This window comes from Anser cygnoides, chromosome 19 (genome assembly GCF_040182565.1).
Source record: "Anser cygnoides isolate HZ-2024a breed goose chromosome 19, Taihu_goose_T2T_genome, whole genome shotgun sequence".
In the NCBI taxonomy this organism is placed as follows: Eukaryota; Metazoa; Chordata; class Aves; order Anseriformes; family Anatidae; genus Anser; species Anser cygnoides.
Window position 1 is genome coordinate 1,901,042 of NC_089891.1, and position 20,053 is coordinate 1,921,094.

General features: G+C 43.1%; 1 protein-coding gene across 4 annotated transcripts in view; it reads right to left on the bottom strand.

The window, feature by feature from the left end:
- MYH10 (myosin heavy chain 10) overlaps nucleotides 1–20,053 on the bottom strand; it is a 103,067-nt gene that overhangs the window by 35,081 nt on the left and 47,933 nt on the right. For 2 of the 4 annotated variants that reach the window (XM_066980320.1, XM_066980318.1), the window contains exons 5-11: nucleotides 19,477–19,579; nucleotides 13,489–13,518; nucleotides 9,698–9,790; nucleotides 5,849–5,912; nucleotides 4,100–4,198; nucleotides 2,982–3,125; nucleotides 2,578–2,673 (exon numbers count right to left, since the gene is read on the bottom strand). In XM_066980320.1, coding sequence (XP_066836421.1) covers nucleotides 2,578–2,673; nucleotides 2,982–3,125; nucleotides 4,100–4,198; nucleotides 5,849–5,912; nucleotides 9,698–9,790; nucleotides 13,489–13,518; nucleotides 19,477–19,579 — 629 coding nt within the window. The remainder of the gene's footprint in view (nucleotides 1–2,577; nucleotides 2,674–2,981; nucleotides 3,126–4,099; nucleotides 4,199–5,848; nucleotides 5,913–9,697; nucleotides 9,791–13,488; nucleotides 13,519–19,476; nucleotides 19,580–20,053) is intronic. The other 2 variants (XM_066980321.1, XM_066980319.1) reach the window with 1 other exon arrangement.

Below are 20,053 nucleotides of genomic sequence, written 5' to 3' on the forward strand. Positions count from 1 at the left end.
TTCACTAAGGGCAGACCGTGCCTGACAAATTTGGTGGCCTGCTGCAACAGGGTTACAGCATTGGCGGATAAGGGAAAAGCAACTGACATCACCTTCCTGGACCTGTGCAAGGCATTTGACACTGTCCCCCATGACATCCTTGTCTCTAAATTGGAGCTGCATGGAGGTGACGGATGGAGCACTCGGTGGGTAAGCAATTAGCCGGATGGTTGCACTCAGAGTCGCGGTCAGTGGCTCAGTGTGCAGGTGGAGATCAGCGACAAGCGGTGTTCCTCAGGGGCCAGCACTGGGACCGGCACTGTTTAACATCTTTGTCAGGGACGTGGACAGGGGAACTGAGCGCACCCGCAGCAAGTCTGCCGATGCCACTGAGCTGTGTGGTGCAGTCGATGCGCTGGAGGGAAGGGCTGCTGTCCTGAGGGGCCTGGGCAGGCTGAGAGGTGGGCCTGTGCGGCACTCGTGAGGTTCAGCAAGGCCAAGGGCAAGGCCCTGGGTCTGGGTCAGGGCAATCCCAAGCACAAACACAGGCTGGGTGCAGAATGGATTGAGAGCAGCCCTGAGGAGAAGGACCTGGGGGTGCTGGTGGATGAGAAGCTCCACATGAGCCGGCAGCGTGTGCAATTGCAGGCCAGAACAGCAGCCATATCCCGGGCTGCACCAACAGCAGAGACAACACCAAGTGAGTGAAGTAGCATCACCCGGTTTCCCTCCTTCAGTTAAATCATTTAAAAGCGCTCTGTGCAACTTTTCTATTACTGACATGTAGGATTGTTTCTTTTTTTTCTTCATCTTGATCAATGTTGTACCAAAACCAACATACAACTCATCTTGTTCACTTACAGCTGAGGAATGTCCACTTAATTGTCCACTGATTGTAGCAAGCCCTGGCTATCCGACTTATACTTTCTGGATAAGGCAAAGATGCTGGAGAAGCTTCTGTTACAGTTGAAGTACAAACCTTATGAAATTGCTTATGAACCTTTTGGAAGAAAGGCTTCTAAACCTGGCAAGTGTGAATTGGTTCTGTAAAAACAGCTTCTCTCTCCCCTTCCTCCAGGACTGCTATATGAACTGTTTGCTATCTCTTATGTTTATACTTGAAATGGTTCTTTAACTATTCCTTTTTTTTTTTTAATCCACGTTGTTTGGATTCACACCTTTACTACCCACACAAATTCCTTCCTGTCTATGGGGAGACAAATCTGCCCTATTTCAGACACCTCTAAACTTGTCACTGTCATGACACTTATTTCGCTGTAGTATATTAGGGAAACCCATCAGTGAGGTGTGACAATACAGATGACAAGCAGATGAAGATCAGTTTCATTCCGTGTCTTTAAAACGGTACAGTAAAAAAATATCACCAGATAACCTAGTAAAATAGTTTTAAAATGCAGGAGAACAGCAACATGCTTTAGCTGCAATTTTATCTTTTCAGCATCTTCACTTTTTTATTCAAAATTCTATATTCGGTATTAAAATTATTCAATAGCACACTATTGGATATAGATATGCTTTAGAATTCTATGCCCAAAACCAACAGTAATAAAACAAAAGTGAAGATAGTCAGAAAGTGAGAGGCATTTATATCTTTCGTACATTTCACCTTTTAAATGGAAACATACTCCTCTGAGCTGCCTCAGCTGACACTAAAAGCCCCAAAACCCAACCACCCACCCAACCTTTCTTTCTCCCTGCAAAACCCCAAATGCCAACTGCCAGCCAAGTGTCCAGTCAGTGATTGTCGAGCTTTAATCCATACCTGCTTGCTGGAGTACTTTGGGCAGCAGGCCACTGCCCTGGGAAATCACAAAAGTTTTGGACACTCCAAGCAGTACGCGCACACAGCAATTTAGGGCAATTATGAAACAAGACAGACAAGAATTTGATTCGTGCGTGTGCAGCAGGTCTCATGAATGATTCCTACTGCTCCATGCACTGAGGTCCGTTCTCAAAGCTGACTTTCCATGACAGCCTTTAAAAGGCCAAAACTGAAGTACTAAATTCAAGATCTGAGAACTGCTTCATCAGCTATTTTAGTGAAGAAAGAACTCCTCAAAACGCTGATTGCATTGCATTTAGGGTACTGATAAATTTTAGTCACACTACCATACCACTTCAGAAATCAGATTTTCTGAAATATAGCATTCTTACATTCAGCCATTTCACTATGGAAGTTGTGCTTGGCTCCAGGGTTCTTATCGTTGGCAAGAAAACTGCTGTCAGGAACCAAAGAAAACAAACGGATTTAAGCATGCACTTTTTCCTAGTGCTTAAGTCTTTGTAGATAGCAATAAACAGGACTACAACTGAAATACTTAAAGTTTAGAAGCAACGCAAACAGCATAAATTCCGTTGATGGATACCTGAATTTGTCTGCTTTATGAGAATGGAAGATGAGAGTTTTAATAACTGCCTGTTGGCTACTACCATCGCAATCATGGCGCCTTTTTGCCAGGAAACTTTAACAAGGAAGCTCAGAAGGCTGCTCTGTACCCAAAGATATGCACTAAACAAACGATAGGAAGAAAACTGCAGCTCAAGTTAAAGGAAGCCATACAAGCGTGACCAACTTACCAGTATTCTCCGGCATAGAGGCTTGATCGGTATTTCTCTCCTTCTTAAAGGAAATATTCCCAAACTGTAGCACTGAAGACACCACTTTCAGCATTGCTGTGTTAACGAAAGACATATGCACCAGTTTAATTGAAGAGAGTTCAACTTAGCAAATTTTTCTTCTGTTACTTACATCATTTTCCTTTCAAACTTGAAGCACAAGTTCAGAAAGGAAATAAGTTTGTACCACACATTTTAGGCAAATGTCTTTAACTCAACTCTAAGCTTACATTAAGCAAACACTTGTTGCAGGCTGTCAAGACACCGAAACAACATTAAATTTGGTGACATTAAATTAGCAAGTGTGTACACACATGTGCACGGGACAAAAAGTACACTTTAACAATCCAAGAGGCTTAACTTACACAAGATCTCGTCATGTGAAAATCCCATGATATGCATTGCTTCCATAGTCTCCTGAAAGTTATCCTTGTCTTGTTGCCCAGGAATAGGGATGTAGCCATTAGATAAAAATCTGTAATTGTTAAATCCTTCAAGCAGCAGGTCAGCTGTATTGGGGGTAAAGGAGAAGAGAAAGAACAACAAGCTAAGGAACTGCTGTTCACACCCACCTGTACATTGTTTTCACTAAACACACAGCCTATGCTTTACAAAATCAGTTCCTCAACTATGGCTACAAGCCATTATACCAGCTTAGTAATTCATTCTTTTAAAACTAAAAAGATAAGTATACCCTAAAAGCTGAAGCCAGATTCCCAGAACACCTATCTGAAGCATCCTACATTAGCTCTTTAATGCATTATGCCTGCAAAAAGAACATTACCTGACTCAGGTCTAGCATAATCATAAATCCCTGTTTCAAGTACCCTAAAACAAGCACCTCTATTGGAAGGTAACAGACACAAGCAGAAGTGGAGCTGGGTATTGATGATAAACAGATCAAGGATGCTAAACGCAAGTTTATTTAACACAGGACAAAAAGTGGGTCAACTCTCTGAAGTCTGTACCTTCAAATAGTTTCACTTATCACAGCCTAGCAGGAATCCCCAGTTACCAGGAGAAAAGGGTAGAAGATAACCAGCACAGTACTGCAAAGGGTGAAGAAAGCCTCATGAAAGTTTCATTATGTATTGACGAAATGGCTGCTATTCTCCCTAGTTTGAAGGCACTGCCCGGTGTGGGTACGGCTGTCACTGCCAACCAGATTTGTTATTAATCAGCTGGGAGCACACTGCCGTTTCAATCCAGCGATTCCTGGCCAGAGACCGAGGACACCAGGCTGCCCAAACAGGACTTTGTCATGTAGCAGCCGTTTGCTTGAAATGCAACAGTTGTTTGACAGCATACTTGACAAAACACAGAAGTTACTTCAAAATAAGCCACCTGGCTTTTCATTTCTTTCTTCTTCTAAAACTCGCTGTTTCAAGACCAAACAACAGTTCAAACTCAACTGTGTTAACACTAGAATAACAAACTCAGCACACAAATGCAACAGATTTAAACAGTGAGATTCTTAACTTACACTTGAGGTGCTCTCCTGCTCCGGCTAGCAACTGATAGAAGATATGAAACGTCCGCTCATCTTTAGCCTGACGAACAGCGCGAGACTTCTCCAACAAGTCTGATTACTGCTAGTCAAGGATGTTCTAGAATTTTTGGTAAAAAAGCCATCCAGTGCACACGGAACTCAAAGCAGGCTATATAATTACGTAAGGACCAAAAGGAACTTTAATACTAATGACGGGACTACATCCAATACAAACTTTCAGTAACTTGAAATGAGGGGTTTCAAATTCAGACAGATAGAAGCCCACATTTAATTCCAGCAAACTCGTTTCTTGGATGCTGTCTACATTTCCCCGCCACACGCAGCTGATGTCTGTAAGGGATCACTGAGACCTAAGTGGGAGGGGGAGCTGGTCTCATTCTTTTTCAATCATTCTTCTATTAGGACTTGAGTCCTACTCAAAGTACCAAAAACCCAGCAGCTGCTGAACACTAAAGTACTCTTTCTAGTACATTCAGCATTTCTTTCAAGTATATATATATTTTTTTAAACAGACTATTCTTCATTGCCTTTAAAAAGTTTCCAAACTCGAATTTGTGCAGCTGATAGTGTCCAGTAAGCTGCAACAAGCTGCTGTGTTACTTAAATTTTCATGTCTTGATATTCCATATTGTAAAACAAATGTGGGACCACTATTTGAAGTGACACAAGGGCAAGTTCCTGCGATGAAGAAAGAATTCCCTAAAAGATAAATCCTCCTGTTTTCATAAACCTCTGGGCAAAACTATTCAAAACTTTCATAAAAGCAAGAACTGCCCTCGTTCCTGTACTAAGCACCAAATTGAAAAAAAAGTTGTTCAACATTAAAGCATATTTTGAATAACTGCAGGTTTTTCCCAGCCTTATTGGGAAATTATATTTTATGACAGTACCAAACACACACACTATCCTTAAAATGAAGCAGTGTAACTCACAGGCACAGAATGAAAGCTTAGTTGCATCAATGTTTATGATTAATACTCACAAGATATTGTTTACCAAGGCTCTTCATTTCATAACTTTATGGCCACCCTGTTTCTATTCCCCACAGAGAAGCAGCTAAACAGACTAGAAAAGTTTACACATCCTTAGAAAACAACTTTAGAGAAGGCTTTCAGGATAAGTGTTTTTACTTGTTCTTATGCAATCACACATAAAAATGGACCTTAAAACTACAACTGAATTAGGCTTCAGCGTTAATTGGTAGTAGGCCTTGTGTTGCCGAACCTCCCCGGTATCCAGAAGCCCTGCAAAACCAGAAGGTGACCGGCAGGACAGCACCTCCAGCGCTGTCACTCATTGCTGAGCACCATCTCCATCCCAGCAGAGAGCTGCTCTTGCAGCACTGAGGGGCAACCTTTGGCACAGTACAGTGGTTCCAGGTAGGAAAGTGGGGTTTTTCTGGTGTCCCCTCAGAAAGATAACATACATAGAACAAGCACGCTTGAAATAATTCCTTTGACAAGGAATTCCTTTCCCTGTTTTTAAGTCTAGCCTAAAATTCCAGCAGACTTCAGAGTGCTAAGCGTTGGTATATCCAATTTTTAAGCCTGAGGAAGCATGCCGGCTTCATGACATTCAAGCACTTGTTTTGAAACAAAGGAGGAGAGACATTGTCAAAGGAATCCAGAAATATGGTAACCTTTCACCACATTCCAACAAAATCAAGGGTTAAAAAACATTTGAAACTTGCATTTCACACTGACGTAGCATGAAGGAGGATACATGTCTCAATGTTGGCCCCGACAATATAACCAGTAACATCAAAGTTAATCCTAATGAACTTGCCCTGCAAAGAAAAAAAGATTTCTGTAAGTACTTATTTTTTCATTACGACAACTCAGCTGTCTGTATGAAAACAATGCAACCTGCACGTTGGGTAATAAGCATTTCACACAAGTTCAAGTGAAAACTTCTCCATTCAGCGTACTCGTCCCGTCAGTGGAACACGTTACCCTGCATTCAAACACTTTCTGAAGACTGATGCACCAGGACTCTCACAATGACAGAACACGTTAAGTGTGAGTAGAGCAATGCTGAAATTTTCAGTGTGCACATTTCTATAGAACACCAACATCCTCAGGCATGCCCACATTTGCTCTACCTGCAACAATCCCAAATCTCCATATGCTGCCTACCCCAGCCATCACAATCCTACTCCCTGTCCTAGGACCAGGCTGTCTGCTACCTCCACGGTCTCTTGTCTAGCGGTTGTAAAGAAGGGACCTAGAGAGACAATACACCCCTTTCTTCCACACACATCTCCTTTTCCCCACAAAGGAGAAAATACAGAGCATACTTCCCCCACACGCTGGCTTTTGGGAAGAAACTGGTTGCAAGTGAACACATCGTACTGGGTCTCAGAGTTCAAACAAATCAGTTTCAAGCCACTTCAGTTCCCCAGCCTGGTTTGTCGCTTGCCACAAACGGTCCCCACTGGTTCTGGCTTGGATTTGGACCACTTCTAGTCTCTGTGCTCATGAAACTGGTATTTCCCTGGATGCAAGTGTCTGAAGAAACCAGTGGGAATACTCTGCAACCACACCAGGATCTCTGTTTTCATCACATCCAATTTCTATAGTCTTATCTACATAGAAACAGGTTTTGGAGCTCAGGGAGTATCACAGCAATTTGCTAACAGCCAGCTGAATGCTTCTTTTGATGATATCTGCACAAAGTCACCTACTAATATCTTCCGTGGAGCCCTTTTGAAAGCTTTCTTGAAATCATTATCCAGGTCCTCCCATATCTCAAGTCTGACAGATTATTGCTATTAGTATGTTAAAGAGAATTCCTGTTTGGCGGATCCCTTTCGCTCAGGGAATGTACTACTGATTTCCATATTAAATATTCTGCTCTACTAGTGTGGAGAATAGATGTATTCCAGCAATGGCCTGACCCACTAAGTGTTTCCACAGTACGCTGCCACGCTGCAGAATTACAACACCTGAACAAGTTACCGCAATCATTCAAACCATCACTTACCAGAACACCCCTGACCTCTTGGTTCCCTGATAAAACCCATTCATGTCAAAAAGGTTTGTGTGTACAAGCCTGACTGTGCTTCTCTCCCCAGCCAGGCCAGGGCACCCAGAGAAAGGAACCCCCAAGCCAGCCTTACCTCGACTCGGCCTCAGAGCAAAGCGACTGCTCTGACTCAGTTGCACACCCTCAGCTCAGGGATTTCTCCAAGTTTTAGGAGAACTGTTGGAATACTTCAAATTGGCTTCAGTGCTTACAACCCTACTGCTTAACGTGCAGTTTGGTTGGAAAGTCAGTGGTGCTAAAATGACTGCTGGAAAGATCGGGGCTTGTTTGCAAGCACCCCCCGTAAGAGACCAGGCACTTGAACACAGATTTCTGGGTATGAAGAAACAGAATGCTCTAAGCTCAGCTTCGAACTAAAGCACCATATTTTTTGTTCAGTAACCATCCAGAAAGCTATATTTGGAACTGTTACACAGATAAAACCGTTGTTTTGCTGAAATTCAGCCAATAAACTAGATATACCACACGTGTCAGTACCCGCATGTCCAGCGAGGCAGCTGACAGCTTTTCACACAACGGGTCACAGAGATGCTTCTTCGAATGACATGGCTTGGGTTGTCACGTTTTGTGTGAGAGCAAGCATGAAGCACTACATAAGGTCTAGCCTGGTATAATTCAGAAGTGCTCTACTCTATTTCACACTTCAAAGTTATTACATTTCTGTTGCCAAGCCCCCAGCCCCAGGAATGAAACAAACAGAGGCAACACAGCCAGTTGAGGCAGATGCCCACCAGGGGACGGGGACCTTCTCAGCCTCCAAGCTCAGTCACCACTGAAGCCGATACTAGAGAGCTCACTGATCTAGTTTATCTTCCTGAGAGTGAAATATGAATATGCCCTTTCAACGAGCACAGGAAAACCTTGCTCTGAAGTCTTTAATCTCTCAGCTAGATGACCACCATTAGTCTCCAACAGGATCCTGTTTACGCTACCGTTACAGCACTGAAGTACACGGCTTTTTTAAAACCACGTAGGAAGGGAAGCAGCATTTGTCTTGTTAGGTCCATATTCCAGAACTAACTTTCCTATCCACTGCAAACTCCAGGCTTTATTTCCTGAAACACAGGAAATACATGCATTTTGTAGAGGTGAGGGGAAAAAGTGACCGAACACTAGCCTTATTTCAGTATTACCTGGCATTATCAGCAAACAGGGGACAGCCTGGCCTCTTCATGCTGCACAGTAAAGACTGTTAAGCCTGTGTGTGCTGAACAACAGCAGTTCTCACTTTGTGGGAAGACGTTTTTTAAGTCAGATTTTTTTTTTATTTGCATAAAGACGACACCATCTGGAATGCATTATACTTGCTCCTTTATAAAAATAGAGCTGGAGCCATCTGAGTGATTATGTTCATGATGGCAATGCAGGCTTCAACATAACACAGAGCAGATGCTAACATCTTGCAGGAAAAAAGTATCTTCATTAAATTAGTACAAGCTTTGATGGATTTGAGAAATGGAACAAAGAATTATTGCACAGTGAAACCTGTTGATATTATGAATCCTAATGCAACTTATACGAGCATCAGCCAGTAGTTTAAGTAATGTGGCTATAAAAAGTTACTGAAGTTGAATTTCTACAGTACTCTGCTCTCCCTCCTTGATTGATAAATCTGAAGGATTTAATCATGCAACTTTCCAGAGTCCTTATCGCTTGAGCTGAATTCATACAAATAAATCCAAGCAACCGTTGAAACGTCAAGGCAGCCAAGAAATCTTTCATTTGTTCTGTAAATTTTAGTTCAGTTCTTGCAAAAAAAAAAAAAAAAAAGACTTAATGCCTCCCACACAGTTATAAAGCAGTACTAAAAACCTCTTTCCCCTGAAAACAGGAGACTGCTTTTTTCCTTAAGGGAAATTTTTAAAAAAGTGGTAAATAGTTATTCACCCCAAATTCCACTACTGGTTTCAGAACAATGGAACGCACAAAGAGTTACCTACCAATAAAACGAGGCACTGACCCAACAAAACTCAACCTGCTGCGTGAGGATGCCCTACACCTTGAAGGTAAGTCACACTTTCTGGCTTCTCTTCAGCAAAGTGGTCAGAAGCACATCGAGATTTAGAAGTGTTTTTATATGCAAGTCTGGTGCTTTATTTTAATTGAGGATGTTCTCTCTAAACCAATTGATACAGTCACAGCTATTGACAGGAAGGCTACATATTTAGCCAAATCCTAGAGATGCTGTATTCCTTCATCCTTTATAGATATACAGCAGTAATTTGCGTACGCAAACCATAGTTTATATTGACAGCATAGTTGCATTCATTATGTTACTAATGCTATTATCATTTCAAGGATAGTGGAGGTTGGAAACTAGATAAAATTAAAGCAAGTTTTGCCAAAAGCCAATGAGGATGCATCTTCAGTGACTGCAACACAACGCAGAAAGCCTTATAACAGAACCTGAAGCCACTGAGGAAAGAGCAAAGAAAATTTCTGATACTACTTAAACTCCTAAAAAGGAGTTTCTCCATGAACAGTAATCAAGATTTACAGACTGTAAATAGAAAAGGAGTAACTCACAAAGCGGGAGGAGTTGTCGTTTTTCACCGTCTTTGCATTCCCGAAGGATTCCAGAATGGGATTTGCCTGAAGAAGCTGACGCTCCAGCTCCCCCTAAAAACCATACAAACAGAAAAGCAAATGGACATAAACACAGTGCTCGCGTGATGAAGGCTTCCTATAATCTGCTTCTTCCTGACAGTCATTTTACCCAGGTTGTGGCAGTGATACCGTCTTCAGAAGGAGGTTACCATCCTTCCCCCCACTGCTAGATCTGCCGATAGTCTCTTCCAACCAGTGAAGAATGTGTTTTGTGTTGTCATTTAAGAGCGCACACACACATACGTACACACACAGAGGTGACCGAACAGGAGTCAATGGATGTCATAAATCACTGAACGTGGAAAAACAAAATTCACATTTAGGGCTAATGAAAGTAGGCACAGACTTCAAATGCTCGAGAGAAATAAAATTAAATTTAATTTTTAAGATTTTAGTGCAAGGTGACTCATATACCATCTCGTTAGTGATTTGACAACGTACTCGTATTTCTCATATCGACTTTTAAATCAGCAAAGTGCTCATTTTCCATCAGCTTTACATTGATGTTATTGCAACATCTGACCTAAAGTGAATGCACCTGAGAAGTACGCCACAATGGCATAACGGGAACCCAGCAACGCCGAACACAAAGATCATTTTCAAATTGCCCAATTCAACCAAAATTGCTCAGCAGCTTTAATGCATTTTTTTTTAATGCTTCCTTAAGTTCAAGCCAATGGATGTGGAAATCAAAGTACTTATCTTAAGGAAATTGCACAACAGCTTCTACAATTGCTGTCCATGAAGAGGTCTGGTAACAAAAACCGTCTGTGCTGCTTCCATGAGCCCAAGAGGCATGTATGCACATAGGAAAATATGATATTGCTTTCCTGCTCTGAAGGATGGTTTAAGAAAAAAAAATGAAGCTGTATGTCTCTGGAATGTAGTTTTAAAAACTGAAGTTTGTGTTCTTAAACCTGCTTTTTCCAGTTATTTATAGCATGGATGAAGACCGCACACTGAGCAATTAAGAATGGAAGCAAGTCTCTTGAGACTTCCACGAGGTCAATTCTTACATAGGAATTTTAAAAAGTCACTAGTTAACACCTGAAAGAGGCTTTTATTTTTATATTCAAATATATTTCAAGTCCTTCTGTGAAGGAATGGCTGCTCATTCTCTAATGGGACCTCAGGCTATCTGCCCAAAGCTTGTCTACATCCAAACGTATTCCCTTTGGGACTACAAATTCTCTGAACTCTGCAGTAACTAAAGAAGAAATGGCTGTGTTCATCTCAGCCCTGAACAAACCGCTAGTCAGGCCACACACCGCAGGCATGCCTACACACCTCAGGTTAGGTCTACCACCATTATCTATTTAAAAGAGCTCCTAAGGACTCTAAAAAAATAAATCACAACTGGAAGAACGCTAGATCACTTATCGCTGCTACGTGGACATCTGCAATTCATAGCCTAACCGGCTGCTGCGTAAAGGCAGCAGGTAGTGGAAAAGCATTCGCTGACACCACTCCGCCCGTCCCCTCTCCCAGCCACACGACCAGCTCCTGTTCAGACACCAAACCAGAAGTGGGAAGCTTGCTTACCGTGCTGTACACAGCTTGAAATAAACCACATTACGTATATTAAACGCAGCAAGCACGTCCCAGCTTACATTTCAAATTCTAGCTATTCTGGAAAAGAAAGCACACTGACTTCAAAATCCAGCTCCACTGAAGAGCGTCACGGTGCTGCACGCGAGCAGCGCGCTCCAGGCACGCAACGTCCATGCTCTGAAGTGCCTCTGTGCACCGCAACAGTAATGCAGCTTCGTGCACGGGAACTTCTGCAGCAAGTCATAAAACAATTGTACTCAAGTTCTGCAACTGAATGCGGAGTTCTTAAGAGCACATCTACGTGCATCCCGTGGGATCTGAAGAAAACATTCAGTTGTGTCCTCAGACGTGGGTGAAAACAGCGAGGACAAACAGCGATCACAGCCTAGCGAGCCGCTGCAGTTGTCGTTCACAAGCAGACTTCTCGTGGCCATCTAAGAGCAAACCTCTCACGCAGTGCAGAACAGCTTCAGAGAAGAATAGCAGTGGAAATTTTGAAACCTGTTTCATAGTTTTCATCTCTAGATAGATTGCTTTACACTCAAAAATCTTTTTAGAAGCATTTAGTGCTTTGGAAAGAGTTTAAGTTTGGCCTGTAGGCATACCTCCAGCATAGGCATCTAAGCAGAACTTGGAAAAAGCAGTATCGCAATATTGTGGAAAAAGTGAAGTCATGCAACATTTCATGCAGGGCAACGTCAAGATAAGGAGGGCTTATTGTCTCAGTTTCAGAAAAACCAGCATCCCAGTGACTCGGTTCGTTGTGAAGCCTGGGTGAGGCAGGGAAACTACATGCTACTCACATACAACAGGGATCCACTCTGTAGTTCAAAATGACATTGAAACAGAAATGTTAATGATTATGGTTTATGCAATATCAACACTTCTGGATTAGCATGTTTCCACTGACACATTTCAAGTGTTTGGCAACAAGCAGTGTATCTCAACCCTGGCAGGCTAATTCTAAGCAAAAGGAGGGTTAAACTCAACTCTTCCATTTATTTTTGGAACGGAGAAATTCTTTAGCAAAAAAACAACAGAAAAACTTAGAACTGTCTGAGGTTTGGATGGACGAAGGATTAGGTTAAATACTAAGAATGTCTGTAACTTCTGAAAATGAGACCATGGGGGCTCAGACACATGATTGGGTTACACAGGCTTAGCAAGTTACCACACACTAGCAAAGGCATCACAGCTGTCCATGGGACTTGGGTCTCCAATAAACCACAGCTTCTTTCCTCCCCCCTCCAAGTTGCACCACAGCCAGCTTTCAGAAAACGCAAGGGGGGGAATACAATCAGCTGAACTGACTCGTGGCAGCTTCTTGAGTTACCAGGCCTTGGTCACACCACACGGAGCTCTTGCAAAGCTCTCTCTCTATTTAAAGGCTTGTGCCCGTGACAAAAAGGCATCACTTACCACCTCAGGTTAGAGACTGGAGCGTGTACCTTGCATAACATGTGGGAGCAAATCGCTCATCACTTTCCACGGTCTTACCCTCAGCTTCCACCCAGCCCTCCTCTTTGTGCCCCTTCAGGCCCCGGCAGCGCTGCGATTCCTGCTGCCTGCGGGGTAGGCACTGGGGAGCAGGCAGCGTTAGCTGCTCGCTCGTGGGCTGGCTGGAGCTAAGGGCAGCTCAAGCTCCAACAAGGAAACGCTAACTCAGGCAGCAACAGGGAATGAGCATCACCTCAGTAGGTCAGGGGAGATGCCCGATTGCAGGTGAGCCTTACGCGCTCGAGAATCAAGTCTTTCTCTGGTTACCCAAGCAGCTATAAAAACATTCAGGCAAAATCACACGTTAACCAGAAGTATTTTGTCACTTCCAATGATCCTTGCCATTTATTTAGTAGTTATTTAGCATTGGTTATTTAGCATTAAAAAGTTTTGTACTCTCAGCAGCACGTTGACGCAGAGCCTGCTAGAGGAGTTCAGCTAAGAGGAGGAGAGCCCCCGCCGGTGGGTGGGAGTGCTTGGTGGTGCCGAGGAGCCTCTGTCCATTCTCTCAACGAAGCCATTAAACAGTTACTAAATTTACTATTAGCTGAATAAAGCACGTGGGAAAGCTTGTACAGGTAAATACAAATGGATAGAAAATAGTAGAAATAATGTATTAAGTTGACCTACAAAACTTTAGAAGCATAAAGAAAAACACTTGCCTGATGTTTCACGGGTTTAGGTGATTCGGGCTGTTCATTGCAAACAAACAAACGCATATGTTAGCAAGCAAGCATTCCAGCTAAAAGTTACATCCCAAATTATTAATGTCAGTAGGTTTAGCTTAACTATAAACTCACTTCACAGAAACTTATTTAATTTTAGAAAGTTATTCACTTGTCATTGCATGCGCAAAATGCTAAAACCTGTGTTTATGCAAAGAACTAATTCCAAATAAAATGCAAGATGACAGATGGACCTTGAGTAACAAGGAAAAAGGGCGACAGCATTATTAGTTTCACACGGTTTTCCACATTTTTGCCAACTAACAAAGAAACCCACAACACTAAGTAACTTTCTCCAGTCTTAGCCCTTGCAAGGTGGTTTGGTATGGATAAGATGATCATTATTCTTCAAAAATACCAAGCAGGTTATGACAGAACCTAGGAGGAAAGCCATCCTGAAGGAGCCTGAGGTTTTCTTTCTGTGCTGTACAACATGTACTTCACAACTGCAAAGCCTACAATAGAGAGGTCTTGTTTCTTTCTTTCAGGAGTGACCATCCACATAAGAAGCAAGATCTTAAACTGAAAACCTACAAAGTTTGCCAGGAAGAAGGGTACAAAACACCAAGTGGGATGGAAGATAAATAAAGATAATAAAAGCCCCCAAAATTCAACTCTGCAGAGTTTCTGCACAAGTGCTCAGATTTTAAATCCCGTCATTACTTCCATTACTCTGTCCGCAAGCTTTCCAATCTTGAGCTTCACATCACAGAGCCTATGGGGAAAATGCCGTGAAATATGGGGAAGAGATTTTCATACCAAGCCAGATGCACACTTCCTCAATGCCTATTATTCTAAAGCTTTAGAACTGTTTTAGCACAAAGTAACAGAATTGGAGAGAGGTCCTCAAAGCAGCTGGCAACGGTTTGGCTCGTTCAGCTAAGCGGGGTGAATTTAGCAGAGCTGAATCATACCCGCTTGGAAAACAACTAAGGTATCTAAAAATAAGGTTAGCTGTTCCAGCAGGAGACTAGTGCTGCACTCAGTGGAAGAGGATTGGTACACCTAGGAGGCATTTCATTTACCCATGTTCAGAGCAGATCACTGCTCCCTCGGGGTCTCCATTTCTGCCCTCACCAGGAGTAGAGCTGAGCATCACCAGACCAACGTTCAACTCCTCTGCATTTAAATCAGGGCAGTTAAAGCGCATCTGGGAAATCCTCCCTATGAGAAGCTTCAGCCTGAACTGGCCTACCCAAGATCCAGCGCTTCAAAACCAGTTTCATCTCTTTGAATTTAATAAAAGGAATTAAACCATTTAGCATTTCAGCTGCAGGGGCAAATAAATGCAGTCACAAACCTGAAAGTATTTATAGTCGTTTCTGAAACTTAAAGCAGCACCATCGTGCAAGCTGGATTTTCATGAAAATAGAGGTTTTGTGGGGTGGGAGGGCTTTGGTGCAGGGGAAAGAAAATAAAAGTCTAATTCTTTTCATCTTGGTATTGTCTAGCTCTGGTTCGGATGAGTGCAAACGGAGTCAGTGATGGCTGGATAGAGTTTTCATAGAACTTAGCTACTTGCTTTGAGTCTTGGCAGTCCGTCTGTTACCTGCTGCTCTCACCTGGAGACCACGAGGAGGGTCCAGGCCCCCCCGCAGTCTACAAGCACAGACCATTCCCCAGCCTCAGTCGGCCGGTAGCACACACCGGTTAGTGACCACCCCGGGCAGCAAGCGACAGAGAGCACTTCTCCTTGTGCCAGGTCAGGTGTGCATTTCGGTGCTGTTCTTCTATTTTGCACTGACTTTCCTCCCTATCCAAAACCTGTTTGCAAACTGAAGCAGAACCCAAGGGCCGGAATTAAGGCTTGCTATGTAACCACGCTAAAGCAGCTCTGTAACGCGTTCCTTAATACCACAATTTCATTCCTTTCTTATTACCACCTCAGTATGCAGGCGAGTGATGAGCCCGTGAGAACTCGTTTTCCTCCACGTCTCCTTGCTTAACCTGCCCAAGCCCCTCTCCAGAGGGATCAGCCTCCTCCCCAAACTCAGCAGTTACCTGTCCTTGTTCTCTTCCTCCAAACATACTTCCTCCCCACCTCCTGGGCCTACAGAAGGACAACTGAGAGCGAAGGCAGTGCTGCCTGTGGCCCAGGAACAGGGGGCAGCTGAGCAGACCAAATAACACCAGCGAGGTTACCTTTGGTCTGAGATGCCAAAGCCACGGCACAGTGCTCATCTTTGTAAGACTGCTCCACACGCAGCACCATAACCACGGAATAAACCATGATACGCTCTCTGCCAGCGAAACACTCAGCTTTACCTGCAAAGTTCTTAACATCCTGCTCACCCAAGTTCTTCAGAGCTCAGACTTGTGGGATGTGAAGCTAAAGCTTTCCGTGATTTAAACAAACGCCTTCCAGCTTCTCTCCCTTGCTCCACACTAAGGGGATTGTACACGTGCCCTTTCCCAAGCTCAACCAAGCATGCCCTGGGCGAGGATTCAGGCTCACTTTCCTCCCGCCTTCAATCTGTAGATAAGCCTATGCTCATAACCGGGTGCAAGTACAGCTGCCTCTAGAAAGCCTAGCCTCTCTTCCTAATTTCAGGGGCTAGCCTAGCCTCACCTCGCTCTGCCAAGCCCCCCAATAACACTGCTTCTCTTCTACATCACCTCCCACCCTCGCTGCCTAGCACAGCGCCCAGGACAGTACCTTGGGCAGAGAACGAGAGAGACAGCGGGGCTACGGACTCCAACGCTCAAGTTGGGAGGCTGCAGTTTCAAGGCTGTTCAGCACGGTATTTCCTCTCTCCGTGGTTACAGTGCATTAATGACTGCCTTCCCACAGCACCCTGCCTGAGTGCGACATGCTAGGGACTCAGCGGGACTCATCTGCGGGCACACAGCTACTAGCTAGCAGGAGAGGAGAGAGCACTGTTGGGAAGAAAAACTCTCGGACGAGCAGCTGAATGCCCCAGGTGGCAACGTTGTCCTCCACGGAACAGGCACAGCTCCTGCGTGATGCTCCTTGCATAAGCCAAGCGTTTCACAACCTGCCCTTCCCAAAAACGCACTTGGTGAGCAGCTGGGACATGGCAGAACACCAGTGCTACTCTGGCCACGGCCTGAGGTGTCGAACTGTCAGCTACATTTTTTCTAACAGCTTTACAACCGTCTGTCTGTCAGGCAAAACAGGCATAAAATCCACCCTAGCCTTCAGAACAGTGTTGGGAAAATAATTATTCATTCATCAGCGTGCAAAATGCTTCTGAAAAAAATCCATGCAGCATTTAGAAGTATCATTAATGCATGTCAGCAATAATTATTTATCAGGATGGATAAAAATAAATCCCTGACTAGCAGTCTAACAAGCCTATTTAGCAGAAGAGGAATGCTGTACAGCACGGTGTTACAGATCACCACCAGCCCTCTACAGCCTGCTGGTGAATATGTAAAAAGGAACAAGGACTGCACATCTAACTCCAGTTCTGGCACTACTTAGCTTTTCAGTGTTAGTTGTGGAGGTTGGACATTCTTTGTCTGCCATAAATAAAAACAAATTGATACAGAAAAAGGAAAGACTCCTTTGTATTTTCAAAGCTGGTTTGGTTAAACAATCTGCATTTTTCCGTACTTATTTGCTTAACTCAGTGCTTACCGTGGCACTGCAGTGAATGAAGTGCGTGAGCAGAGCACCGAACTTTCATTCAGGACACTAACCCGTTCCTTTTTGTGCCTAAGCTGCCTTTTACAAAGAATAAAACTCTTCCAGTCTCCATCATGCCAGTCATCAATGGCTCACAAAGCAGCCGATTGCAACAACCATCTCCTAAACTCTTGAGATAAGCACCACTACCCTATTTGATGGCACTGCTAAGTACAGAATTAAGTTGCAGCTCAACCAGGGGTTTAAAGTGAATTTGACAACGCTGCATTAAAAAGGCAACTCATCCTTCCCCTCCCTGATGTTTTCTACCCCAACTTTCCTCTCTCCCCGTCCCCTCACCTCGTATCAGCCACAAAATAAGCACAATGGAGAAAACGCGTTTCAGTTAAAGCCAGGCTGACTTTGAGAACAGCAGCCCGAGCCTGCATCAGCTCCCAGGCCCAGCGAGCAGCCACAGGAATCGTGCTGACAACGCTCAGGAAGAGGTGCTTCTCTTAGCTAGCGTACTGGCACCAAGTGCTTGCGGAAATGCAGCACAAAAAAGGCCAAAGAAATATCCAGTGCTTTTTAGGCATTCAGAAAGAGGGCTTCAAGTGGTTAGGCTCCTGGACGGGTCGTATAAACTTCATCCCTTGAGTTTTTCAAAATCTTCTGCTCAGCCCAGGTCTTGAGCAACGTAATCTAGCTTTGAAGGGAGACCCATTCTGAAAAGCACCTGGATGAGAGACTTCTGGAACTCTTTCAAATGGAGGCATCCTGAGATATCTAATTAGGTATCTAGGATATCTAATATCCTAAGATATTCTATCAGTAGACTATTTAAGAGTAGTTGCTTTAAGAGTAGTTGCTACAAACCCACACTGCGTAATTCACTTTCCCCCAGAAAGCTGTGGGCAATCTTACTCATGTAGAAATTGAAGAAGGTGCTGCTGGTTTTGTTGCAAGTTATGCAGCGGAAAACCAGTAATATCCACGAACCAGAACCTACGCAGAAAATCAAGTCTGATGGATAACGTTCTGAACAGCTTTCTGCGGAGCCCCGTCCCCTCCCAACATACCATGCAATGCCATGCACACATGCCCAATGCTGCTGACACTCCATTGCAAGAAACTTCTTTTTAAGGCCTGCGACTGATGTAGGCACAACCTGCAGCCCATTCAGACTGCATGATATACATTGAGAAAGACTAATTTTCCTCTCCGCTGTGTAACAAACAAGCAACACTTTCGACAAGTAATACATAGGGTCATGTTATTTGCTTTCAGTTAGAGTGAAGACTCATGTTCCCTCCATACGTTCAGCTAGATTCCTCCAAGTCTGCCTGCAGAGCAATTTTCTTCCTCTCCCCCTTCAAATTCTCGGTTTTCTTTTCTTCACAAATTGGTCAAAAGTCATCTCCGGTTTCTCCAGGAGTTTGAGTCCTGACACTCAACAAGTCTATGATTCCACTGAGCACCTTAATGCTACGTGCCATACACAAGAAAAGTTACAGACATCTCTGCTAGGTCAGAAGATGCAGCCTGAAAGCTTCCAACCACCACAGATGCCTGCGGTACTCCTGGAGAAAAGCAGGCATACAGCAGCATTGACTGGAGCTAGCTTCTTCCTTGTAGTAAAGATAAATAAATACTCCGCTGCTAAGTGTTCCAAGTCCTCATAGTAACAGATATTTAAACCCATTCATGTTTTGCGAATTGCTAAAAATTCAGTGCAAATTCTGGGAGAGATTAGCAGCAAATTTGAATAAAGCTCTGCATAGATCAGAGTTAGCGATTTGCTACAAAAAAAAAAATCAAGATTCTCCAACTTAAAAACATATACCCTCCTGTTGGTAATGCAATAAAGCCAAGCTTTTTATTAGCTGCTGATTTCTAGATACGGAAGGTCTATGGCAATTTTTAAACTTGATGGTTTTCCCCCAGTTAAGTTTTGAAAGAAATTCTGTTCACATGTGCTAGTACTAAAAGCTGCATGTAATGGGAAATAAATCCACTAGTAATCACCAGAGTTGATGAAGTTTTTTTTGAAAACGAAGTAGACGTAGCAAAGTTTTGATACTGTTTCTAGTTACAATTCTTGCATAAAGCCCATAATCTCAAAAAAGCAGTTAAACAGTTAACATTAACTAGAATTTTTGACATAACCACTCATTTTAGCCACTAATAAAGAGAAAATAATAGTTGATCAAAGTTACAGGGATTATATTACAGCTTATCTCTGATTCAAAAGGTTTTTTGTTTTGTTTTGTTTTTCTCCAAGAGAAGACAGCAGTTTACCAAAAGAATAGAAAAAAACAAAAGATTTCCCAACTTACAGGAATATTATGGTCCTTTCTTCCTTTATGGGAGGAAGCAACATGAGCAAGGTATTGAATAACCTTCTTAGTGTTTTCAGTCTTCCCGGCACCAGATTCACCTCTGCAAAACATTTTAAACATTTTCCTCAAAGTTAATTTTCAACAGTATATCAATTCTTTGTTTAAAACAACCTCACTTCATTCCATTTATGGCTTAGACTACGCAACAGAACCCCAGTAACCATCTAAATCCAAAAGCAGTGGTGTGGCAGGGAACTGCAAAGTATTTGTTTAAAATACCTTCTACATCCTAAAGATCTCCTCAGCATTAGGATGTTGATACAATATATAACATTAGTTTGATTAAAAGCTTCTGACTGTATGCCTGGATTCATACATTACCGTAAGTAATGAGAAACAGACTTGTTCTTTGCCTTGATCACAAAGACTGAGACAGATTTTTTTTCACAGTGCGGATACATATATATTTCAATTATTAAACAGTTAGTGTATCTTATATTCCAGGACCCGGTTATGAGGATTACTGGGCTGATGGAAACGCTTAGCATCTCTAGAAGCCAGTTCCAAAGCCCAG